Source organism: Neopsephotus bourkii, unplaced genomic scaffold (assembly GCF_033783945.1).
Source record: "Neopsephotus bourkii isolate Nb327-2 ecotype Australia unplaced genomic scaffold, CSIRO-AGI_Nbou_v1 NB_934, whole genome shotgun sequence".
NCBI lineage: Eukaryota > Metazoa > Chordata > Aves > Psittaciformes > Psittacidae > Neopsephotus > Neopsephotus bourkii.
The window spans coordinates 153,278-180,262 of record NW_026901428.1 but is presented as its reverse complement, the minus strand read 5'-3'; the positions used below and the strand labels follow the sequence as shown (position 1 = coordinate 180,262).

Here is a 26,985-nt window from a genome sequence, read left to right as displayed (position 1 = left end):
TTTGAATAACTCAGACAAAAGTAAGTTCACTTTCTCTGTCAAAAAAAGCATCTCCTCCTGAAGCCCCACTTCCTGAGGATCCAAACAGTTGCTCCACATACATCAGTTAGATTGATAAATCAGTTTCTCAGAGCATTACAAGGCCGAGCTGCACCTAACCACCACTTCTTCCTCCTTCTCAGTGTGTTACACTGTGATGTCTATGGCATAGGACTGACTGAAGTGGACTGAGATCTTCCTACCATTTTCAGCATGGTCTGACTGATCTTTCTCAAAATTCCTTCGCCGTGGCACTGAAGCAGGGTGGCATAAGAAACATTCAGCAAGCTGTTAGCATGCACAGCCTCTGTAATTTTGCCTGTTGCTATAAAGCCAACAGCGTGCTTCAGGGATTTATTTCTCCTACACCTGGTCCAGGATATTATTGGGGATATCTGCAGCTATGCAGGTCCTGGTAAACTGCATTATCTCAGAGAAACAGAGAGATCTACTTTCTTAGAAAAACAATAAAAGCTAGAGAATTGTTATCTGGTGGTAGCAGCCTCAGTAAGGCAGCTTAAGCCCTTTGGACAGCTTCACCTTCACAGAGTGGGAAGGAAGCATGAACAGAGCCTACTGTATGAACAGATACCAACAGTGTAAAACTGCAGTCAGTGCCATGACCTTGAGAAGTTTGTCTCCTCAAAGGCGTTTTATTCATTCTGATACTGGACTGTAAAATGGTGGAGGACACCGGCTTTCTTACATTCAGCACAATATTTTATTTCATCTAAGTTAACTTTTTTTGTTGGTCTTTTTCTTCAGATTGACAATTTTTGTCCCTGGATGTCACCATGCCCCATGTTTTCAGTATTTGAGGTCATTCCCAAACTGTTAAAAATTCTGCAGATCTCCCGTAATACAGTCCCTGACAACAGGCTGGAAATAATTCCCTCATCCAGGAAATAGCTGGGATACGCAGCTACCAACGGTTGCTGTGGAGAAAGACGGAACTGCCTAGTTATTCAGAGTTTTCCAAATTAAGTCACATGCAGCAAAAGGGAAGACACTTATTGCAGCTTTTGGGCTATGTCTAAAGATCTTATGTTTTCTGCTGCCTCTGGACAAGTGGAGCACAGTTGATGTTTTCTGAGACTACAATCATGGTTGCTGATGCTGGAGGACCTCTCAAAGAAGGGCCTTTCTTTCCCTCTTTCCCTGCTCTAATGTGCTTCATAGAGGAACACTGTATACAAGTGGCCTTGAACCAATAAACAGAGGGTTTGGTTGGAGAATTCTTGGGGTGGACAGAGGAGATGTTTGCAGAGAGACAGTCTCCACTTTCACCTTACAAAATCCTGTCTTGCTACATTCTAAGAAGGTTGCTACTTCTGTATTTCTTCTATAAAGTACATTCTGATTTTGAGCTTTAGATGGATGCAGCATCAAAGAAGCCCTTAGTCACAAGCAGTGGTTGACTTGGATACACTCCTGATGAGGCTATATTGAAACAATTAAAACAATGTAGACTCCACTCTGATGAACACATAAGGCAACGCTGCCTCAGAACTGAAATTTTCCAATCTTCAGCTAAAATGAAATCATAATGCCAAACCAATGTGGCATAACCAGAGAGAAACAACAAAGGTGAATGAAACAAAGTCAAAACAAAAGAAATAAAATGGCCAAATCCAGAGCAAAATGGTCAACATGTGCTTTGAGACAAGCAAAAAATATTTTGCTGAAAGATGCGCCAAAATCAATGCAGTTCCATGAAAAAAAATGTCTAAATATATCAGCATTCCTCAGCAAAAAAGCAGATTTATGTTTCAAACACTCAACCACCTTTATGTATGAAGTTCATCAAGATTAGTTTTGCTGCAAGAATGCAAGACAAAATCTGTATGCATTTTGATTAGTGCACTTCTGGAGCGGAATTTATTCTGTAGATGCTATAGGATAAAATGCCCCATCCAAAGTCAGCTGAAGTCTGTGGCAAATTTCCCACAAACTGCAGTGGATTAGATCTAGTGAGACTAGAGGGATGAAGGATGGAATTTAACACCCTATAGCTTTATGCAAGAACGACTAAATAAGTACCCACTAAAAATGAAGTATTTTTTCCTGATGTAACGTTTTATTCTCTTACTAATAATTCTCCAGCAACAGTTGTTATCCTTTTTTCTTTTATTTGCAAATATGTTAATATGGTATGAGTTCTATATATTAACACTTGAAAAACTTTTTCTCTGATGATGGTCTCCAAGAATCCTCAAGTACTCAATCATGTGTCTAACCTGAAATTTTTTTCAAGTCCTAAGAGATCCATGATTAGGGACCTCTCAGAAAAAAATAAAAAAAATAAAAAAATGCCTGGAAAATATCTTGGAGGGTTGAGATGAAACATGCAGATAATGTTTCAGAAACTGAGAGCCATGTGGTTTCTATAGAATGAAAAACACTTGCAATCAACATGATGAAGTGGTTTTGGTTTTTTTTAAACAAGATTTTCAGATTTTAAGTCATGTGTTATTAATCTAGGACACTTTTCATAAAGGCAAGGCACATGGTATAATGTAATTTTTTAGCCAAATCACTGCTGAAGTTAAAATCCTGAACTTAACTGTACTGTTAAATATTGTCCAGGTTGGCTGTTTCATTGAAACTAGTGCGCATCATTTTTAAGTTACCACTTTGGTTACTGTTTATCGTGTATTTTAATACACGTGATTCGTTTCTAGAAGTAAGCCAAATGTTCAAAATATTGATCAAGATGTCTTATAACTGCAATTTAAAATTAATATTTTGAGGGTTTCTACCAAACACTTTTAATCATAGAAGACTCTAAGCAGTGTTGAAGGAAGAGATATGCCTTTTCTTAAATATACAATTTGTCTTTGTAATGACTAAAACAGATTCCTGCTCTGCCACAAATCTGTTGCTTCAAAGTATGAGAAAATTCAAGCACTGAACTCATCCTTCCTGTGGTTGAGAGCTACTTGTTTTGGTGGCCTTACTTAGGGAGTATCTTGTTACTTAACACAAGTAAAAGTGGCAGACATCACTGCCATTTCTCTTCAGACTAAATATGCAGCATGTGGCCACTAAGCTTTCAGCTGAGTCAATGGGAACTTCACTAATTTTCACACAGGAGGCAGAAGAAATTTTAGAGGGATACTGTAAAAAAACTTAGATCGACACATTAATATCTATTAAAAGGTTGGACATGGTTTTAAAGTTCTTTTCCAACCTAGCTGATTCTGTGATCTGTGCTGCAAACCCGGAGCTACCTGGGTAGCTGGCTTGATCCTGCCCTGCTCACAGAAGTAGGGTCAAGCCCATTTGGTTTTCCTTTACCTGACCCAAGATATATAAATGAATGTAGCAATATCCTGTTTATCTCTTTTCCAGTAACAGAAGCTTTTTTGCTGGTGTGACTGGGTACTCAGGTGAGGAGGGAAACACAACAATGTAATTAATCTGAAACATATAATGAGCTGTAAGCGCTGGATTGGAGTTAAGTGGAAAGAGTCAAGGTCCTAGAGAGGATAGTTTTGTTGTGTGGCATGATGGGAAACTCTGTGTAAAAGCTTGAAATCTTGTGTCAAGCTGAAAGCAGTCAGAGCTGGGGGATGGTGAACTTTATGTGGTGGACTACTGCACTGACACTTTGAAATAGAGATAAAGGGAAGTTTGAAGGAAATTCCCAGACAAAAGTCTGCTTGAAACAAGGATCTAAACTCAAGCTTCCTGCTATACTGTAGAACCATTCTTTTCTTTCCTTTCCCTTTTTCTGCCCCAAAAAAAGGGGCTGTCTCCAAGACTGCAATAGGAGAGAGTGACTCACTGTACAGCCGCTGCTTCAGGCAGCTGCTCAAGATGTGAAAGAGCAAGATGTTAGGCAGTGAGTCGCATTATTCACCACTTGCATAAATCATTTAGCAAAAGCAATGAAGAATTACAGCTGGTTCCTGTGAGATCCCAAGCACCTTCTGAGAGAGAGCGAGCTTTCAGTAACTGCTGAAGACAGGCACCCTCATGTAGGGTACCAGGTTCAGCATTGCACTCCTACATTTCTCTACACAAAACCCGATGTCTCTGACAAAACGTGACTGACCTAGCTTGCAGAGTTTAATTAATTCTGATGTAATGTCGATTGCAATTAAAATTCCTAGAGAATAACCCACTCCCTACCAAACTGTGTTGGTTCTGTTTAGCCTTTTTTTGTTTTTCTTGTAAAAGGGCTGATAGTCATAGACTGTCTACTTCCTGGGCTCCAAATGGATGAAATATTTATTCTCTGTGTATCAAGGGCAAGACACAAAAGGCAACAACCCACACTTATCAAGGATGTTTTTAGAACAAATTGTATGTCACTAAAATTAGTTAAATAAAACTTCTGGAAAGAACAATTTGAAAAGGGTGAAATTCACACAAACAAACAGAAAGTTGGAATTTGTCCTAACAAAAGAGTAGATTACAGGCAAAATGTACAGTCACTATTTCAGTCGTTTTAGAAGGACTGATTAATTTTGTCTCTATTAAAATCAGTTTTACCCACGACAATGAAAACTGTTAATAAATTATTTGGGAGAGGCACAGAATGTGTGATATGACAAAACTCTGCTCTGCAAATTAGAGCACAATTTGCACACTCCTGAACTTACCTAATTCTTATTCCTGTTCCCTTGAAGTCCATTAGGACTACTTCCACATGCAAAGTTTTGGAACTTCTTACCCACAAACAATAATGGAAAAACATATTCTTAATTTAAGACATTGCAGAGTGTTTGAGAACAGCCAGACTGTAACCTTACACCAGATGTTGGGATTTATTCTAAAAACAGTCAGGTTTGCTCATAAATGAGCCTTCAGTGCCCAAGCTAGAAAGATCTGCAGCTGCAGTTGGTTCATCATCCACAAAAATGGAGACAGTACAAGCTGCCCATTTCAAGGAGTTCTGAGTTACAGTCACAGGACTGAGTCCAGAAAGCTAGATATTCATAGTTAAAAAACAAGTTCAGAACTTTTAACTCAAGTAGCCTTTACACGTTAATGTCAATTGTACTATTTGCAACCACAGGAATCTCCTTGAACAGAGAAAACCTGAGCAGGAACTTTCCTTGAGTAGAAAAACTGCTGAGCGGTCCAGCCTCCCTGTGCTGTTGAGGAGGCTGCAAGTCTCAGGAAAGCAAGATTTTCAGCTGGGTAGAAGCACTCTGACGTCTTAGATGTGATGTGCCTTCCAACAGTATCAGTGTCCTCTTGCACAAAGAACAGTCTTCTGATGGAGAAGAACTCAAAGAATAGAAGTAAGCTGATGGATCCTCTCTTAAGAGGCTCAATTACCTGTGAGTTACACAGAAATTACATGTTGTTCATCATAAGATATATTGATGGGTTTCTGGAGGTGTAAGGAAAGAGTAAGTACTCATCACTAATGACAGAGAGAAATGTAGGAGGGATGTTCTGGAGAAGACCAGGCAAATTAGACCAGGACCTCCATGGTGATTGCCTATGAAGTGACCAGTCTGAGGAAGGTCTCAGAGACAGGCAGGGATCTGGAACACATGACATAATAGGGAAGAGAAACTCAGGTACGCTAGAAGCTGGTGAGCCTTTTGGGACAAAAAGAACTCATGCCAGGATAGGCTGCACCATAGGAACAGCAGAGCCAGGCTGCTGGCACTGAAGAAGGGTTACAGAGGAATATGTAACCAGAAAGCCAAAGGAAAGCTACAAGTGTGGAGGAGAGATGGCAATTTAGACCATACACAGCACCAGCTGACTGGCACACACAACACTTGGTGAGTGAGAAGAGAATTTGCAACTGCTTTAGAACTTACAGCTGCTTTAGAATGCTAAAAATTATGATGGGACAAAATGCCTGGAACCCAGAGGTAGCCCTCAAATTACTAGTATCCCAGAGACCTAAAAACGACCATGCTCGTGTGTGTGCAGTCTGCAGACAGCCTCTCTTACTGCAATCACTGGAGACAGAATATTAAGTTACATGACAGTTATTCAACTACTCATGTAGGACATTTCTTCTGTTCCTTATGTTCATTGACATGATGCAAATATACCAGGGGCACCAAAATATGTAGCATCCACAGAGCCGGGTGACTGTGGGTACAGTGTGAAACTCTGTGTAAAAACATTACCCAGGCTGAACTCTTACCTTAAAACTTTGCCTATCTTTAACTGCCAGTTTATTTAAAGCCATTTTTTTAGTTGGACTTTTCTTTTTTTCTGTAAAGCCATAATTATTCTTTTTTTTGAAAACTCATGCTCTCTGCAAGAACTGGAACAAAATACATATTAAAGGAAACACTTTTGAGGGTTAGAATGATGAGCATACTGAAAATTATAACTAAGAAAACAAAGCTTACGTTCATAGCAGTAGGCATCAAACTTGCTATGTGGATAAGGAAAGCCTGTTTGGTTCTCATAGCGGTACAGGGTTCTCACCCCAAGTAAACCTCCACCACACTGGGGCCTTGCCACTGAGGCTGGGTAACGAACGCTGCCATCTGCCAGCCAGCCATAGTCACACTGGTCAAAGCCATTCCTCCAGGCCACATACAGGTTCCCAACAGAAGCAAGAACACCATCTCTTTTCCGACACAGCTCTTTAGCTTCCTCAAAGGTGAGCTTCTCAGGGGCTGAGACATGAACCACTTCATCTAGAGGAACAGAACACAGATAACAAAGACTGAGTATCACATTTCACCATTAAGTCCTTCTTTGAGTCAACATCCTGCATGGTTTTTCCAAAATTTGTTTGAATTTTTTTTCTAAAAAATAATTAAAAAAAAATATTGGAAAACCATATTTCCCAGATTTGAATATAAAAATCAATCTACTACAAAGCATGAGCATTTATATGCAAAATTAATACCATGAAGTGCACATGGTTGGAGTTTGAGTCCCTTTCTCAGTCCCTAGGCAGAGACAACAGCAGCCTTTAAGCTCTTCTGTGACCTCCGTTGGAGCATACTACAACTCAACTACACTAATTGAATCAAGTCCAACAGAATTTACTCTCTCAGTAAAACAAATCTTTTACATCTGCAAGCCTCTTACCTGACCCCTTTAGTCATCACGAGAATGTCACTTGAGGCACACAGTAAAATAAAGTTTTCCTTACCGGCGGCTTCACAGCAGCATCAAATGTCATATATTCCATCAGTTCTCATCTTGCCCCATGGGGAAAAAAAGGTGAGGGAGTGCTACAGACATGTCATATCCCTTTTTTTGTGTGGAAAAGCCACTTTTGTGTGACAAAGCTGAATTAGCCTAAAATGTTGGAAGTATAGTTTACTTTCCATGGAATAACAATTTGTAAATAATAGCCTTCTGGTGGGAAAGTCAAACAAAACAAATACCACATCTAATATTTTATTTCCAAACTAAATCACCATTATACAGTCAGCTTGGTTGCCTCATTCACCTGAATACTATAACAAAATCAAGGCTCTAATGTTCAAGTCCTGACAATGAAACTATAAACTGGTTTCGTTCTAGTTTTTGCTCAGATAAAACTGATGAAACCTAAAATCAACAAGTTCAGCTGTAGAAAACTGTGTTAAATTCAAAATATGTTACAAAAGAGTAATTCTCCAGCTATAGTAGGTCAGAACACAACAGTCACTGTTGCAGGAAAGCACTGCTTATTGACATGGGACATGCAGAGCAATTCTTTCATCAGCTGATCTGAATTACTGCTTCCAAAAGGAGCGTATGCATAACTTCATTAAAATTAGGTGTATTAATTCCTCAGAGCTGTCATTGCACTCTGTTAAAGCAACTCAGTGAACAGTTATGTCTTACTGTAAAACTTCAATCACTACTTGTGTAAGAGATCACTTTGCAGAGAATTACTTACTAAAATTGCAAAGGAGTATTTCGATATGAAAATCTGCCTTAAGTTTCCCTTGGAGTGTGCCCTATGTGCAATATAATACTGAGCATTTAAAATATGGGTGGCATATCTTTCTTTGTATTGAATCTATCTTACTCACCCAGTATCTGTTTAGTTCATTCTGAAAGTCACCTGCTGTGATATTCATACCATCTTTACCAAAGATGTTTTGGGTGTTTGGTTTTTTTTTACCAGAAAAACTAAATGATCAAAACCACATGTGTTTAAGGAAAAGTGCATGCTAACCAGAACAATCCACTAACTGAAGTCCAAATTCACATTCTTTGCCACGTATTTGGTATATTAAAGGCTTTGCGATGATATATTCACAAAGAAGTCAAACAAGTGCCAGAGCAATCAACAAAGTGCCCTTACTATCATTCCATCTTATACCAAGTAAATACTAATTTATTTCAGGAATGATGGTGATAAAGGGTAAGAAGATATTAAAACATGGCAGCTTGCAGTTGCTTTATTAAAGAATGTTTTTCTATGATTCCAGAATTCTCAGTTTAAAAATATCCAGTAAAGTGCAAAAATCAGACTTCAAATAGCAGCCATTTAGCCTAGGAGATATGATGCCAAGGTTCGTCTCTCCAGTCTGTAAATACATTAAAATTCTGCAGCATTGAGTGTACACTTAATACGCATAATAACTGTTGGAATGAAATATGAAAAATAAAACTAAGCATTTCAGGAAAAATCATAAAATGCAGCTCAGGTTTTCATGAGCTCTCTCATGGACTCAACCTCAAAACTGACAGAGGCTTTCAAGAGGCCACGGAAAAAGAATTTTTACCCCAATCCTGACTTCCAGCATGTTGATTGATGTAGCTGAAACATCCTGAAGTACTTTTGAAGTACGTGAGAGACCCCTGCATGAAACTTCCTTAAAAACCCCCCAAAATTAAGGGTGAAGTTGAGAGAATCCATGCAGTCTCTAAAAGTTAACTGCTACTTTTGGAAGAACAGTGAGTTCCATATTTATCAGAAGAACTCATCCTATCACAGTCTTACAGTCTCTTTATGATGATACCTGAAAGCACTTCCATTTCCCAGCCAAAACATTGGAAGCAAAGAAATTAAGAGAGAAATGACACAGCCACCAACACCAAAGCAGGGCAGATTAAGTTCTGTGTGTATTAAAAGCCATGTGCAATGTTTTTATAGATGGAGCACACTCCAAATAACTTAGCAATATTATGCAGGCAAACCTCAGGGCCTAGACCAGCAATTTAAGAGAAACTAGTCCTACAGTATCAGAATGAAATGAAGACCATAACAACATTTAGACTACAGAGAACAATGTAATGTATATTATTGCTGGTTCCTTTTTAAAATCAGGCTTCACGTTGATCCTCCAGCCTCAGTGGTCAGAGCACTTGAAGAATCTCCAGGAAATTCCTGTTATATGTGCTTGTTGTGCTTGGTTAAAACAAACACCTGATGAAAGTCATGCTTTTTCCTTCTCTTTCAAATATACCATCGTGCCAGATGAAGAAGCCAGTTTTTTTCTTGAAGACAAAAGCTCATTCATTAGAACCCCCAAGGAAAAAACTCTTAAGATCTGCTGGTTTTATCAACTGGTTTTATAGCAAGCTCCATCCCTTTGAAGGTTAATTCACTTATTGTCTCTCATCAGGAGACGTCTCACTGAGCTGGGCATGTTTGTAGATGTGAATTTCATGAATCACACATCTTAAAAGCAAGCACAGAAATAAGGGCAGGCTATACCCATAGCCGGGGGTCACTACACAACATGTATGGACTAGGGTAGAAGTAGTGAATCTACATGGAAGTCCTCCAGCACAGAACTCATCAGTAATTTCTTTTTCCATAAATTGAACCACAATTAAAGCTTTGCTGGGCTGCTGCTTCCTAGAGGAGATCTTTGAGCCTGACTATGCGGGACTCTCCTCCCAGAGAACAGAATCATCTCCTCAGCTTCACATAGCATCACCCATCATGCCAAGCACAATAAAATAAGCTACAAGTCCATGAAAATAGCTTTACAGATGTCTGAAGGATTCTCTTAAACTGCAGAGAAGAGATAACCTGTGGGTCTCCTACTGAATGCTTTTAGCACATCTCTTAACACACCAGCTGCTGTAGGTGGCGGCTAGTCAACCACCCATGAAATGTCCTTACCAGTCCCTGTGAGAGAATGACATATACTAAGGAGATACATTTATTTGATTGTAATATTTTTAGTCTTTTCACCCATTTGGCATTTCCAGTGCCAAAGGAGCCTTCATTACCACTGTCCCATCCAGAATTTGGTGCTCACAAGCTTTAACTTGAGCTTGGGTGCACAGATACTACACTACCTTCAGTGCCAACTAGAGAAAGATGTAAATATATCCAAAGGGATATTAAATACACAAAAAGATAATTGTTCCCATAGATGGAAGTGCTTGACTTCAACAATTTTAAAGAAAAACAAGACAAAAAGGCTCCAGTAACTTTCCATCTTCTGTTCTTGGTGGTGTTCTTGTTCGAGGAGAAGAAACATCATTCCTCACAAAGAATTTGGCAGCTCTTTTTTTGAGCACAGTGGGTCTGTGGTGAACTCCAGACCTGTTCACTAATCATTCTGAGAGGTGGTGGAACCCACCAAGCTCATCAAGCAATGATGCACTTATGGAGATGCTAGAGCTCCAGGGTTCCATGACTAGAGTCGCAAGTGAGGTATGAAAGATGGCTAGAAGTGAGAAAATATATTTTCTGACGTTATATGGAACATTCTAATGACATTTCCCCACTTGTAGCTGTAGCCTGGTATTACTGCTCCTCATAAACATCTGGTCATGGCCAGATGGTTGGCAGTTCAAAGTTCAAACAGTCATGACACTCTACCATCATTACTTTCTTCAGAAACATAGAATCTGTCCAAGCCTTAATTTCTAGGATATGATCAGGTGTTCAAGGAAGCAAGAATACTATCAATGCTTTGGAAACTAAAATGTTTACTCTTGCACACTGAGGATCACATGTCCCAGGTTTTTCCATTAAATTCTCCTCTCTTTCTTTCTTTGGTCAAAAGGCCCACACAAAGAGGGAGCAGCAGCCACCAACAGGACTACTAGACTGCTTGTACATCAACGAGGAAAGAGGTACTATTCCACAAGCATGTGTGGAGAGAACTTATTCCTCCACTGAGATGGAGACCACTACTCTTGTCTTGAATACTCTGGAAAAAAACATACAGATACATTTTGTCCAGGACCTGAAAAGTTTCATTTGTCTCCAGCATAGTCAAGTGCCTTCATATAATTATCCTGCTTATTAATACAACTCATGCTCCAGTCTTCATCCTTTCCAAACTTCACAAACAAAATGTCTCAGCTGCAGTTCTCTTCCTCCATCCTGCTGCTGTTAAGGGCTGGTTCTCTGACACACCAGGCTAATAAAAAGGTATCCTTAACAAAGTCAGAACTTACTGTGAAGCACTCTCCAGGACTGGAAAAACACAAAGACCTAAACATCTAGGTTCAACTTTAAAGCAGAAGGCTAGATAAGCTGAAGAAGTTTTTTTCTTACACGTTAGAACAAGTTAGTTGATTACTTTTGATTCACATCAGTAATGCTGTAGTTAAACTCTCCTGAATGTCTTAGATCTATTCCATGCAAAACCATAGGCTGAACAGGAATTTACTGCATTTAACAAGACGTTTCCCACAGGCTTGCTCTCAAGCATGAAGAATAGTATGGCAACTGCTGCACCCTTGGATAGCTCTGTTGTAGTTGCAAAGTGTCACTGGCTCTTACTTATACAGAAGATGAAATGAATTTAACATCCTATATGATGATTCTTTTTTTTTTTTTTTGTGCTTTACTCTTACAAAACTCCTTTAGATGTCAGGATTTTCAGATCTTCCCAAAGATGAGCTTTATTATGCTGTGATCTCAAATACAATGTCAAGCTTGATAACCACCATGGTATTATTTCATTTTTGGTTTACTCTATCTGGGCTCTGTACCCCACTTGAGAACTCTTGGGTCCACAACCCTGCATTAGGTCACACAATTCAAGGCTAGAGAAGTACCCAGTATAAGACAATGCAAAGGCTGTGAGTCTACCACAGGCCTTGAACTAGAAATTAAAGAAAAGACCCTTTTTTTCTGTGTCTCTCTTTTAAAATCTAACTGTTGCTCTAGGATTGGAATGGGCTGTGGAAAAGATGTTTACCTGCCCCACAACACAGAACAAATTTCTCACCTGAAGCCATATTTTAGACTATTAATTCTTTAATAATCATTCTCACAGAAATTTCCATAATAGTAAAGCTGGAAAGTATTTAAAGGACATCTGGTTTTGGTTTTTTCTTTTTCTTCTCTGCACTCACTTTGGGGGGAAATGGCGCATGGAAGGGAGACTGTATAATGTTCCCCACAGCCACCCCAAAATAACTTTCTTATTTCCCATCTGCATATTACATATGCTTGCTCGACATATATGGCTTCTAACTGGCTTTGGCCAGAAGACAATACTGCATGGAGCAGTTTGTGTTTTGGCTTTGCACCACACACTCACAGTCCCTCACTTCATCAGTGGGCTTTGGCTAGTGGATCTTACTTTGACACCACAGCATTGTCAAATCAATCACATGCACGCTGATCTGAAGACAGAATGGAAGTTCCTCCATCCCCATCACCCATTTCCATTCAAGGGATTATTCCACAGAAGACACTGGTGCAGACACTGCATCAGCTGGAGATGTCAAGAGTATCTCAGAGTCATACTCAAATCACTTTACATTAAACTCTCTATTAGTAAATAACTTTCCATAGTTAAACATATCCTAAATATTTTTGTTAATGCTTGGTACACTGATATATGTGAAGAAATATGAGGAATGTAAATCAGTTTGTAATAAGAGACCATGCCAAGTACCTATTTAATGATATTTTGACTCCAGAATGTTATAAGGAGCTCAAAAATTTTAAGTCATTCCCGTAATTATTCTTCTATGTGTTTTAGCAAAACTCAGAATATTTAAATTATAATGGTAAGAGTTAGCCTAGACAACTGGTTTTAATTTAAGCTAATAATTTTTGTTTCAAAGAGAACTCCATGTCTCTACCTAACTTTGTGATTTCATATGGCCAGAAAGGAAGAAAACTGAAATGGTGCTGCTCCTACAAATCCTCAGCACAAGTACCCACATTAGGACTGTAAATTCAACACACATTCATTTAAAAATGTATTGCAGGAATTCCTACTACCATTTATGGCCTTCTGGGGTAACACACTAATAGTGGCCAACAGGTCAAAAACTGTTCTATGACTTCCATGATGATATTGTCATTATGGCCCACATTTTGATATCATTAATCAAGCACCATCTTATTCCATGAATTGTCATCCCACCAACACAGACTCTCCAAATAAGGACCTGTTCAGTGTAAGTCAGTCTAATAGATTTGACATTGAATCAGAATAGGCTATGCGGATATGAACTTTCAAATTCACATGGAAAAAAAGTCATACTTGAACACATTTCTACAGTGTATTATGTACCATGAATGTCATTTGTTCTTAAAGTAGTGTTGAGAGCTCTCATTACAAGAGAAACATGTCTTGTGGAATCAGCCTTTGGTGGACAGGGGCAATCAGAAATTCGGCATAACCTTCAATCTTGAACTGCAAGTCTTCTACCAATACGTGAATGTATTACAGTGCAGAAAACAAAACACAGGATCTGGTTTACTGCAGTGGTCATTTTCCAATAACTTCCATTGACATTTTATCTAATTTTCTGGCTTCTGTGGATGAGTGGTTCCAAAGTGCAATCTCATTGGTGCTATGTAACTGCAAACAAGCTCTGTGTTTGAAGCTAACTTTTGTTGTTACAGAAAACTGCTTCTGTTATATAGACAAAGCCAACCTGGCTCCTTAGACCCATCTTAAAAATCATATCTGGCTCATAGGCTCAGGTTTCTGTGAAGGCACTGAAGAATAATTTAACCTGCACTATATCATGTTGTTGTACTGTGTCTTCCTAGCATGCATCTGTTTCTCTTCATCAAACAGAATAAATTAACATCTCTGCACGTCAGTATAACTTGCCTATATTCTGTATCTATAAAACTGTCACTCCTTCTGACTTTAAGAAGTAATTTTCAGACACCAGCTTATTTGAAACTTTCTGAGAAAATAGGGAAAAGAAAAAAGAATAAAGAGGAGAGGGGAACATCTTTGAATAGCTATTATAATTATCTGCCACTAAAACTGATCAATATAATAAGAAAAAATAAATCCCCATACAGTAGGTTGAGTCTGTAGATCTTGTTAGCAACTACCTCTTTCACTGCAGTCACCTCTTCACAGCACATATGGGACACTCCTACTACATAAATAGGTTTAGGATGAGTTATCCTATGTGCTCGGTGTTCATCTGACCCTACTTTCTTGAAGCCAACTGTAAATGTAAAAGGAATTCTCCTCTCTTCTCAGATTCAGCTTAACACCACAGTAAAGTACTTCTAGCAGCAATGACATTTTCTATTAACATAACAAAACATGCAGCCATCATTTATCACATTATTTTGTTTCACACCCTCTTTCTAAGGAAAAAAGACTGCAGTATGTACCAAGCCTAAGATGGAGTGCTATTTCCCCAATATGGAAGATTCTAGAGCATTTTTATAAATGCATATTCTGATAATTATTTGGAAAAAGGCTTTTTATCCTTTTGCCTTTGGAAAGGGCAGCAGTGAAGCTCACAGGCATCTTTGACTCCTGCAGAGTTTCCATCCTGAGCCTGTACCTATATCTCTATGAGCATCCTGATACCACACAAAGGTAGCTTGGAGAGTTTCAATGGATCCAAAGGTGACATAGTCAGTCATAGTCTTCATGCCGGACTTACAACTTCTTTTAAGGAGCCCCTAAAGTACAGGCTAAAACTGGGAATTTGCTTTATTTATTTCTCCACAGGAAACTACTGTGCAAGGAAGAAAGTAAAATAAACATGCTTATTGCTACCAGGTCTGATAGACCAAATCTCCCCAATATTCTATACTATCTTGTATTTTTTAAATGCTGAAAGTTTCATATACAAGCAGTTCACATTACCACAGTCCAGTTGACAGGCTACAAAGACATGCATATGTTTAAACATATCATAAAATAATAGAATCATAGAATGGCTAGGGTTGGAAAGGACCTTAAGATCATCTAGTTCCACACCCCTGCCATGGACAGGGATGTCACCCATAATAATAAAACAGAAACTTATATCTATCTGAGAAAGAAAGGCAGCTCATAAATCTTGGTAATGAAATTTTATAAGAAAGAAGAATCAATCAATGTTCATGAGAAACAAACATAATGCATGTGCATTTTCACCAAAGATGACTGCACAGTAGCTGCAGCTTCTTTGAACCTCATGGTCTGGCACCAGGCTGTTCTGAGCACAGAACATGAGCATCAGTGTGACAAAGGCTTCAGTTTTGGCATTTATTAATTTTTATTTTCAAAAGCTCAGTGAGAACCTGAGAAACTGATGGCTCACATGCATCCAGGATGAAATTCTTCATATCTTGTCCATATTAGTTACACTTCTCTGTTCTTAAGAGGGAAAAGAGCAAGCCATTGTTCTTCATCCAGGAATGATGCAGATTAGTCAAAACTTCTTTTAGTAAGCTAGGAAAAGACCCAAATTGAATTCAGGAGCCCTGATTCAGAGATGACTCAGAACTGAATTCCATCAGGGATTGATATTATGAACTCAAGGTTCAGAGCAGATGTGCTGCTCACGGACAGATGTAGCTAGAAGATAAATAAATTTAAGAAAATTTTGAGCACTAACAAAATTGTCACTTAATTTTCAGACTTCCCAACCTTATATGTTTTTTGAGTCTTTGCAAGACTTTTATGGCGTGTATTTTATAACTCTCCAACGTGAGCATAGACTGGGACAGATTCTCAGCAATCAAGTGAAAAAGTTTATTGATTTCAGTGACTAAAGTTTCTCTAAGTCATTAGCAGGAGAAAACTCTGCATGATCTGCGTTATTTCTGCTCTAAGAGAATACAAAATAAGCACTTTAATTGTGCAGTTGTTCCTTACAAATATGTATACATACAAAGAGGCAGGCTTGCTTCAGAGCATGATTGGTTAATTGTTCTGCTAACTTCAAGAGCATTAAACTAAGTGCATATCTGACAAAGATCAGCCCAAAAGAATAGGAAAATTATTTTAGAAGCATTATTATTATTAAGGACATTATTTTAAAAAAGAACAGTAAAATTGGTATGAAATAAAATCTTCAAGACAGAAACTGTGTCACACACTCAGACCACAATATCAAATGGGTAAATGGAGTAAAAAAAAAAAAAAAAAAAGATAGGGTGCAGGAAAGGCCATTTCTACATTTATATTTTAAGTATACATATCTAACTAGCTACGGTAATGTCTAAGCGTAAGTGTTTCTGGTGTCTGGAACATCTCACTCAAAGGTACATTTAAATTCACTTCCCAAAGAGAGATTATAAGAAACAATTAGAACGTCACACCTGTGATGCAGAGATTTGTGCATGCTAGAATTGCCCAATCACAGAAAATATTACTATATATTTTTTCTTACCATCAAACTGATCACAGAGCCTAACCATGGACCACAAGGTACCGTGTGGTTCACAAAATGATCCATGATTCAAGGTCACCATGTGGCAGAATCGTAATCACTCTGCTGCATTAAAGCTTTTGCAAAGACTGACTAAAGAACATACAGATTCTTAAATGGAAAGTTCTTGCTTGTTTCTTTTTGATGTTGAGATGCCCCCTTTTTAATTAAATACTATTAAATTTGGATTGCAATTAAATATAGGTCTAATTTTATGACATGATATTTTATGATATAAAAGCTTTAATTGCATACTTTATGAGCTATAATACAGTTAGCACAAGTACTATATCCATCTTGATATGTATATCTTGATGTATATATACCATATATATCTTGATACATATAGTATATATAGTTTCGCAAACTTTAAATGTGTTTCTTTGAAAAAGTTTTCAGAACATTCAAAAAACAAGATGCTTTAACAGAAACTTTTGTGAGATCTACTGCACTGACTAGAGCAGCTTTAAACCTTTTTGTAGACCCCACATTTTAATCGAAGCCTGCTACACCACAAATTATATGTTCACTCCATTCAGCGATTCTCTTCAGATTCAAAACAGCAAAAACTTAATTTACACTGGATTTCGTATTTCTTTGCCTTTCCACATCAGAATCTCTAGTCATTTTTAAATTTTGCAGTGCATAGTAAATATGGGCCTATCTTACCTTCCATACGTTCAACGTAGCAGTACACATCATAAGTTTCATTAGGAAAACGGCGGCCGTATGTTCTGACTCCTTTCTTCCCCATTTTATCTCCAAAGCAGCCAATTCTTGGATGTCTAATTGGGTACCTGAAATGCAACATGCTCATATTTGTTATGATAATTCAGCATCTTAAGTCTGTACAGGCTAAGCATATTAATTTTGAGAAACTGTCAAGTGGCCTTTTAAATTACTTACCTAACAGTTTGGTCAGACAACCAGCCAGCATCACATTGCTCAAATCCATCTTCATAGGCTGCTTTCAGTTGATCTGGACTTGCTATGACAGCACCATTGTCCAGACAAGTCTGCTGAGCTTGTGTAAAATTCAGAGTATATCTACTGGTTGCTGCACGATAGTGAAACACAACACCTGGAAAGGCAAAACCCTTATGTTAGGGACACATTTTGCATTGTTTCTGCAACTATCATCATACTGTAACCTTACCTAGGTATTCTTACAATGCTGAAAGAAGATGGGTAGAATACAAACAGCAAAAAGCTAAAAGCTATGTTATCATATAAGTGATGTCCCTCCCTCTAGTGGCTGCTACCAGTAACTCTATAATACCTTATGCTATTAGTAGTGAAATTATATTCACTGTACACTTACAAAAAAGGTTATTAAACCATACATGTATTTTCACTCCTGTATTACATAAAATGGTGATTAAAAGGGAGAATGAATGCTAAAATCTGTCAATGTCATCACATAGTTACCCAGACACCTTCAGTTCCAAGTGCTGGTCAGCTAATTGCACTGCAGGCTGTTTATGCCAGCAGTACTACCTGACGTTGGCTTATTGGCTTATACATCCAACTGTGAGTCAAACTGTGTGACCCAACAAGACTAAGCACATCTAGACTTCAGAAAAAGTGGGCTTAAAAATAGGCTTTCTAAAGTAGTCAGCTCCTGTAACAGCACGCAGGGGTGCCAACATGGAATGGGGGATCCCTGTGTGCTTGAGGTCTGGTAGCTGCACTGAGACATGCAACCAACCTGAACACCAAAGTAATTGTACTTTTTGATGCCAATTTGTTAATAGATGATGTCCCAAATGCCTGCTCCTATGCATCAAAGCCTACTACAAATATGACATTTATAAATACATGGCTGTTCTTGGTCCATTTTTCACAGTTGTCTCTTCCTGCAAACACTACAAACAACACAGACAAAAAAAAGTTTGTTTTTATTTGGGACCTTTCTGATTCTGGAAAGAATCTCGACAATTTCAGAAGTTACTTGAGCACATCAGACTTTTGGAGCTCGAGGCCTAGAGTTAAGATGGTTTTAGTTAAGACAGGATCCGCTTAGAAGCTACATTCTGTTTTCTAGCTACATATAAGTCCCACTGAATTCAGCAACAGCTGCACATGCACATCTAAAACCATAAAGGGCACGGACTCCTAAGTGGCAAAAAAACAGATATTGCACCTGGCAAAATCACTCCTCTATTGTGTCTTTTAAAGTTAAGCACCAAAAGGATGTCCCTTGATCTCTAAAAAAAAAAAAAAATTCAACATCATTTATTGCACTTTCAATGCTTCAGAAAAATTACAGCACCATAAAGCATTACAGAATATAATGCCACTGCACAGAATGCCTACAAAGCAAGAAAATAAACCATAAAATGTTCATTTTCTCTGCTGATTTTATTGGAGTACTTAATGATGAGGCAATAACATACTGTAATACAGCTTGGGAAAATGGTGGCAACAAATCCTTGTTATTAGAATGTCGTTGAAAGATGGAAGAAGTCTGCTAATTTACAAGTAAACAGAAATACAGGTAACAATAAAATGTTGATTCAAGGGCTTCCAACATAATTATAAATACTTTTTCCCATGCAGGCAAATTCAGTCGAGTTTTGCCAACTGTCAAAGGTCTGGATATGGCCAATAAATTGAAAATACATATTTTGTTCTTGTCATGATTCACTAAGAAAGTTTCTGAAATTAGAATTGAATACATTATCTGAAAACTAATCACAGGTAGACCTCAATTATCATCTTGTTTTATCAAATCTGCTGGAAGAGAAACAGGAACTGGAAGAGGAAACACTGGGATTCCCCATGTTTCTTTATTTAACATGGAGTCATACAGCAGCTGCAGCCTCTAACTGGAAGCTTATAGACCACTAATGTCCCCATAAAGCACCTTTTCAGACCACTGACAGAACCTATTACAAGCGGTACTTCTTCCAAGAACAGTGTAATTTTAGCTTCAAAAGGACCCAACCATTGTTTACCAAAAGTGACAAGAATGCACCCTGAAAAATTATGGTTATGTTAAATATAGCTAAATTAAATATACCAGCTGCCTGAAATTCAGTCATCAGGATTGTTAGATTGTTAGTGTAGTTCACTTTATTATTTGGCCAAGGCCCCGTGACACTGTTCCAGGCAACTTGCAGGCAGACTTCAGGAGCAAGCAAAGACCAGGATCAGCTTCCAGTGGGCATCTTCAGGTGTGCTGGAAGGCAAATGAGCATAACAGTATGGAGGGGACCACACTGTTTCAGACAGCATCAGTGTCAAACCACAGCCTCAAGTACATTTTCTTGTTAATGTGGACTATCTGTACCAGGCTGGATTGAAAGGAAGTATCAGAGAGACAGCTTTACCTAGCTCCTATATCCCTGCACTGTCTCTGTTATAAGGCATCCAGCATTGCCTGGTTAGGGCAAATTTACATATCATTTACATTGGATTAAGATGTGCAAAACTTTGTCTATCTATCTATCTATCTATAAGTATATTTATTTATATGGGTTGTGTGTGCTTACACACATATTTTGGCTTTGTGTGCCCTAAACAACACAGTACTTGACCGCATGTCCGACAGGCCTGTTAGACATATATGTTGGACATGTAGCACATGTTGGACATATACAGAATTTAGTAACATTGGCTGACAGCATTAGCAATATACTTGCTGGTATAAATGAGCATTATTATTTTCAGTGGTAGAGTAGTGCATGAGCTCAGGTGACCTGCTTGGTGTTCTGGCTCCAGAAATAAGAAATGGGCAAATTCTACAGGGCTTACAACAGAAGCAGATAAAACATCTACCCTGAATTATAAGTGTGAACCTATAATAATCATCACAAGCTGGGCATCTGGCTTTACTACACGTTATTGTTGAAAATATACAAACATCTTAAACATTTTTTTGTAACATTGGTGTTTCTATTGTATACAATATTTAGCACTAACTCAGGGTCAAATCCTCAAGTATGTGAATCAATTTGTTGATTTCATTTGTGGTTAATTAATTAAAATGCATTTTGTATTAGCTTGTTTGCCTCTTTTTTGTTGATTTTTTTTGTTGTTGTTGTGAGATTGCTTATCTGAAGTTATATGGCTCTAACTGGGCACAAGAGGAGAGTTTCTCAGTACAACCACAAAAAGTTTAATTAACTTAGTAGGAGATGGCAAGATATTTCTCTGAACTTGTATTTTTTGTAAAGCTTCCTACTACTTAAATATATGAGTGCATTCTCCACAAACAACTATCTCACCTCTCACTTCTTCGACGCTGGAAACAACCACTGGCCTTCCTAGCTGGTGTATGTTTGGTATCCCTGTGATACCTCAGTAAGGCAAGACTAAAGAGTTAACGTCACTGGCAATTTAAAGTAGCTTTTGCAGTGCTGAGAATAGCCTTTGGTCATTTGTAAATCCTGGAAAGGAACTTGGAGAATGCTTTGTTCTCCTCACTCTGATCCAGAAGGTAAACTTCACCTATTCTTAAGAGTTGAAGGCTTTTCCATTTCCAGTGAGGAGCTAATGGACATAAAAGAGTCTCCAAGATGAATGAGAAGGAGGACATCAGTATGTATAAGCCTGTGCAACAGCTGCAATAATTAGAAGACCCCCTGGGGCTAAGAAGATTAAAGTGCAGGACTTTCATTGTTTCAGTTAGACAGAGAGAGAGGAGCAAAATCCATTGTCCAAGTTTTTGCACTTTAAAACATTTGTAAAACCTTCCCCCCCCCCCCCCCTCCCCTTTGTCTATTTCCTCTCTGAATGAAAAGGCAAGAAAGGAGCTGTCCTAGGAACAAATAAAGCAACTGGAAAACAGACTACAGCAGTATAACATTGTCTCTGAAAATCTGGGAAACAAAGTCAGTGTAATTACAGGAAAGAAGTAGCACTCACAGAAAAGTACTTTGTAGCATCCAAAATTCACTTCTGTCAGAGCAAAAGAGAATGTTGTTTAATCATTTATCTTTTAGACCAGAAAATGAAAGCAAAGTATTTCACTTTCAACAAACTAGGGTTTCCTGGTTCTGTGCTTTCACAACCTTTGGGTTGCAACTGCTCTATTACTTGCCAGGGTACTGTGCAGCAAAATGTCATGGAACTGCAGGAGAAGGGCTCTTGGTATAGCTAATAAATTACAGTTATACAGAAATAACACTAGTCATTTCACTACTGAGCTCATACTGTGGCAACATGAATTCTTGGTGTCACATAAAGCCCGAATTTCAGAAGTTGTCTCACACAGCTGAGAAAATCTAAAGAGAAAATACTAAGATGGTTGTGGTTGTCACTCTGATAATTTTTATGTTGAAGTCTTAGCTACTGCGGAGCAGACCCATGAAATAACTCCCAACCCACTGCCACGGCTACTACACAGTTTGGTGATCCTCTTCACCTTGAATGCAGAAGACAATTTACATTACAAATACATGCTAACATAAATGCTACAGGACTGAGCACTGTATGAAAGGAAGCAAGAGGGCACGATTTTCAGCTTCCTGCATGAATAATTCATTTGTGTCCCTCATTTAAGGTTTTGCACCCACCTTCTGACCCCGTCTTGGGCTTTGGCAATCTGAGAAGAACAGGCATGCTTTGCATAGGTGGGAGCTTCCTTGCCAAATGCCTCAGGGAACTCTTCCTCGTGGGGAGAGAATTCACATACCAACCCCTCTGCTCTGCTAGTCCCAGCCCTCCTGCTCTCCAGGCACAGAGATCAAATCACACCATGCTGCTCAATGCAAAATCTTTATGTCCACCCTCACAGAGTGATGCAGCTGAGTGCAGGTGTACACAAGCTCCTCTGACAAAGTTGATCCAGATTAAAAAAGTGATTAATGTTGAGATTTGTATGTATTTTTCTCAGAAAGATGACTTCTTTGCTACAACATCTATATTAATCTCTGAATACACAGCAGGACCACCTGCCCCAGCTTGTTGCCTCTGCACTGCAACATACTAGGTCACACAAGTGTTCACTAAGGCCAAGGCTACTTACATTAAAATCATTTTTAAAAAAAAGACAAACATAAAAATACACAGTCTCTTAGAACTGTTCCCATACTTGTGGGTGGGCAACAACTTAAAACCAATTTAGCCATTAGCACTGGTCTCTGCTCTAGCATCCTGCATGTGAAGCCATGCCACGTCCTGCATGAACCAAAGGCCCTCCATCCAGCTTGATGTAGAAATTCCACCAGCCTGCATGTTAGCTGACATTAGACATTCAAGGCCAGAGTGGATGTGGTTCTGGGCAACCTGATCTACTTGAAGATGTCCCTGCTCATTACAGTGGGGTTGGACTAGATAACATTTGAAGGTCCCTTTCAACCACGTTACTCTGTAATGCTATGAGGGACACAGCAGCTTGATCAGAACATTTGCTTCCCTGTTTCTGTGCATCGTATATAGACGCTGGGACTTTCTCACCCAGAAGCAGTTTCCCTCATCCACCCTTTGATGGCTGCTACCCGTTGTGCTCTCTCCTTCCCAGCTACAAAAGTCAGAGATTCCTTGGAATCTATGATGCAAGAGAGTAAAACAGGGGCTTAAAATGCACCAGCCCACGTTAATGTTAGCAAAGAAGTACAGAGCTTCATCATTAAGAGGCAGTAAGGTTTCAGGATAGATAAATCTAAAAGATTAAATAAAAGCACCTCTTCTAATGCGGTCAGTGATAATGAAGGGGAGTTATGGCTGTGGACAGAACAAATCAAATAGGTTGTCAACACACAATGTCTCAGGGCTAACAGCACAAGTGAGTGGCAGCTTCGCACACTACGAACAACTCCCATTTATTATCATTATAATGCTTGTAAGAAAGAAGAGCTTGCATAAAAATGAAAATGTGAATTGCCATCTACTCTGCTTCCCTAATTGCGGCTTATTTCCATTAACAAGGTCACTATTTTAAGTCTAGGATTTTCTTTATTGTCTTTTTAAAAAAGGATAAAGCCTAAAATAGTCTCTCAGGTTTGCATCAAAGTCAAACACAAAGTACCAAAATGAGGTCCATGAAAACAGCGATTTCCCAAAACAACAGTAAGAAAATGATAAAGTGCTCTTTAAAATATATTCAATTGCAAGGTATGAAAAAAAAAAAAAAAGCAGCAAAACAGGAGGCATCCCATTTGTTACTTTGATCTCTTTAAATCAAGTAATCTCCAAGAAGAATAGTAAAAAGTCATCTTAAATGAGTGGATTTTTTCCCCTTTGATTACACTTGGTCATACGCGCTATTTTTTATTGCCCGATATCATAGCACCAAACAAAATGAGAATTTCATTAGATATCCAATTATGTTCCAGAATGAAGAACACTGTTACATTGCATTTGTAGGTCAGCTTTTCGCAAAGTATCTAAAAACTTTTTTATGTAAGTGGGATTTGTTATAAGCAGAAAGAGGAAATAAGCGTGGACAATAGCAATACTTTTATAAAATCCTTTCTGGTGTTCAGCTTACCAAAGTTTTATTTGCCTGAAGGTTAGAAGTCTAGTCTAAACTAGTCATCTAAACCTCTCTAACTGGTGACCAGGGATAGGATTGGCAGAGAGTATATTTCAGCCAAGATTCTCATCAGAGGAACTGAAGGTAGTACCAGCCTGTGCGTTCAGCTTAGGCTTAGCAGGCGACCTTAAATTATCAAAGGTGAAATAAGCCCCACCCTCACTTCAGGTTTCCTGATTTCAGGCCTGACATCCAAGTGAAGACTGTGAAACAGCACTTGGTAAATTATTAGCAGGCAAGTGAACACTTGGGGATGATCTTCAGAAGGTCATCAACCCCTACCTTGGTCCCAAGTGTTTCTACTGGGATACAATGAAAACCCAAGAGTGAAAATCCAACAGTGTCCAAAAGAAGCTCAAGGTGGGAAGGAAGTGGCAGCTCAGCGTTAACTACTGAGATGAGAAAACCATCTCTCAAGTACTTGAATTCTCCTGAGACCTGACATTTTCAAGACACAGTGGTAAGGAAATTACTAAGAATAAAGACAAAATCGTAGAATCATAGAATGGTTTGGGTTGGAAAGGACCTTAAGATCATCCAGTTCCAGCTCCTGTGCAATGGGCAACGACACCTCCAATTAGACCGTTAAATCATAGAATGGCTATGACATTCAGCATTCAAACGCTGTGAGGCCAAGGACTCCTAAGATAAAATAGTATGACGTGTGGGTTTAGTAACATCAACAAAGGATCAGAATAAAACACTCAAAACACTGTAATAATGGCAAAATTACAAGAACTGACAAATGAAAAGTTGCTTCTGAGGAAAAGGGAAAATTTCAGAGGGACATGAAGGGAAGACAACACACGGAAGGAAAAATGAGTATTAATGACTTGTTCTCCGTATTTCTCTTCTTGTAAGAAGTTGGCGCATATAACACTGCAATACTGTTAGATCCATTTTGAATGTAAAATATCCCTGAGAGGTCGATGTAATTACAGCAACAACCAGTGTGTAAGGAAATTATTTACCACTATTAGTATCAGGAAAGAAGGTATCTCCTGTGCTGAAACTGCCTCTGCATGAGCCTGTAGACCTGTCAGCACTAGTGTCGTCCCCTGCCTCAAGGGCCAGCACTGCAGTTGCGATTAATGAGTGGGGCAGGCATCTGGCTGCCCTGAAACTTCCTGTGTGGGCTAAAATTAAGTGTTTATCTCCTCCTTTTTACACTTTCATCAGCAGTAAAATGAAAATAGTACCATATAGGGTACAGTTCAATCTAACCCCACTGACCTTAGAGGTGACACATGAAAAGAGCCAGATAACCCATGTGAATGTGTGCTCTCACTTGATTTCAGGATTAATAATGGCATATAGCACAGTATGTAACATGCTCACTTGGAAAACCAAACAAACTAGAATAAGTGACCCAGCATATCCTTCTAGTCCTACATTGCTCTGACTTTTCCCAGATTAGATCACCAGGACTGAACACGCAACAGAGTCATAAACACAAATGCTTAGGAAAAACAAGGCAGTTCAGATGTAGCTTTAGGTTCAGCAGTTTAAACAGTGTTAAAAGCAAATTATTTCACCTCTGTCACAAGCTACTCGTGCTCACACAGGTTAGCACTGCTAAGCAGATATAAGACACCACGTTAAACTACAGTATTCTGGTGATGTTTCTTATCTCCTCATGAACAGAATAAAAGCAGCTGTTGATACCGAACTGGTTGGCAGACGGTGTGCATATAATCAAAGGAAAACCATAGAATTATGGCAGTTATCAAGATCCTGTTATTCTTTAGAATTAGTTTACCTGCCAAAAGAAAGGATGTAGTAGAAATATACAATGTAGTGACAAAGGCAATGTGGGTAATTAAATGCACACATCTTCTTTGTGAATAATAACTAACTTATCCAGCTGTGGTCTAACATAAAGCCTCTGCCTCAGGAATTTCACAGGTTACAAGTCTCTGAAAACAACAGAATGTACAGCAAAAATGGTTATGTTTGCCCTTGGGTATCAGCTATGGCTGCTTTCATGGGAACAAGACACGGGGACAGACAAACATTTTGTCTGAAATGATAAAGACACGAGTTTGGTTTTGGCCTAATCTCTGAGGAGCATAAATCAGGCAACAGTTGCTTATATTTATGGCAAGGTAGGATTCAATGATGAATCACTGAGTCAAAGCACTGAAATATGGGCTTGTCATGGTCCAAGGGGGAAGTTCTGCATTTACATTCCATTTTCTTGGTAAAGCTAGTATTTACACTGTTGTTAATAATATATAAATCTGACTTTTCTGAACTTCAGAAGTTCATCTGGCATGTAAAAATAGCAAATCAGCTGGATATTTACATGAAAATTAACAAATTTATCTGTTGTGATAGCTATACGAAGAAAAATAGATGCACAATTATACACATCTTCTGTGGACAGTCTTGGTGTGGAGGCTCAGGCAAAAAAAAAAAAAGTCATTAAAAACATTACTGATTATTTTCAATGACATACCAGGTGCTCAGCTTGTACAGCTTAACCTGGGAAAAACTATGCTACAGAGAAAAAGATTCTTAGAAATCCTATTTTTCATTCACAATACATTCTACCACTGGTAAAATACAGTTATTAATGCACAATGGGTTCAGTAGAGGTTTTATATTTGTAGCACACCTAAATGAAAGGATAGAAACAGCAATTACAGTACTTTTTTTTCTCATTCCGGTTAGCTTATTTATTCTCTTATTTGCAAAGGTTGATTTGAAAAACAAACAGCACAGCTGTCTAAACTTGTCTACTAGGCTTCATTAATCCTGGAATATGCTTTTTGTTTGAAAGTTTCAAGTGAGGGAATGACCATGGAAAGAAATGGAAATACTGACAATATCTAAAACTCAAGTCCTGAAATGCTTTCAAAATACCCCCCAAAAACACCAGCATGACAAAGCCTGAAAAGTTATTATGATAAAAAAGAGCAATTTCACCTACTTCATGAGAATATTGCAGACAAAGTTTGGCATACTTCATT

General features: G+C 38.5%; 1 protein-coding gene across 3 annotated transcripts in view; it reads right to left on the bottom strand.

Moving 5' to 3' along the window:
- Positions 1-26,985, bottom strand: part of LOC133214750 (versican core protein-like) — a 106,996-nt gene that overhangs the window by 61,324 nt on the left and 18,687 nt on the right. For all 3 annotated transcript variants that reach the window (XM_061357964.1, XM_061357963.1, XM_061357965.1), the window contains exons 4-6: positions 17,440-17,614; positions 17,203-17,330; positions 6,372-6,665 (exon numbers count right to left, since the gene is read on the bottom strand). In XM_061357964.1, coding sequence (XP_061213948.1) covers positions 6,372-6,665; positions 17,203-17,330; positions 17,440-17,614 — 597 coding nt within the window. The remainder of the gene's footprint in view (positions 1-6,371; positions 6,666-17,202; positions 17,331-17,439; positions 17,615-26,985) is intronic.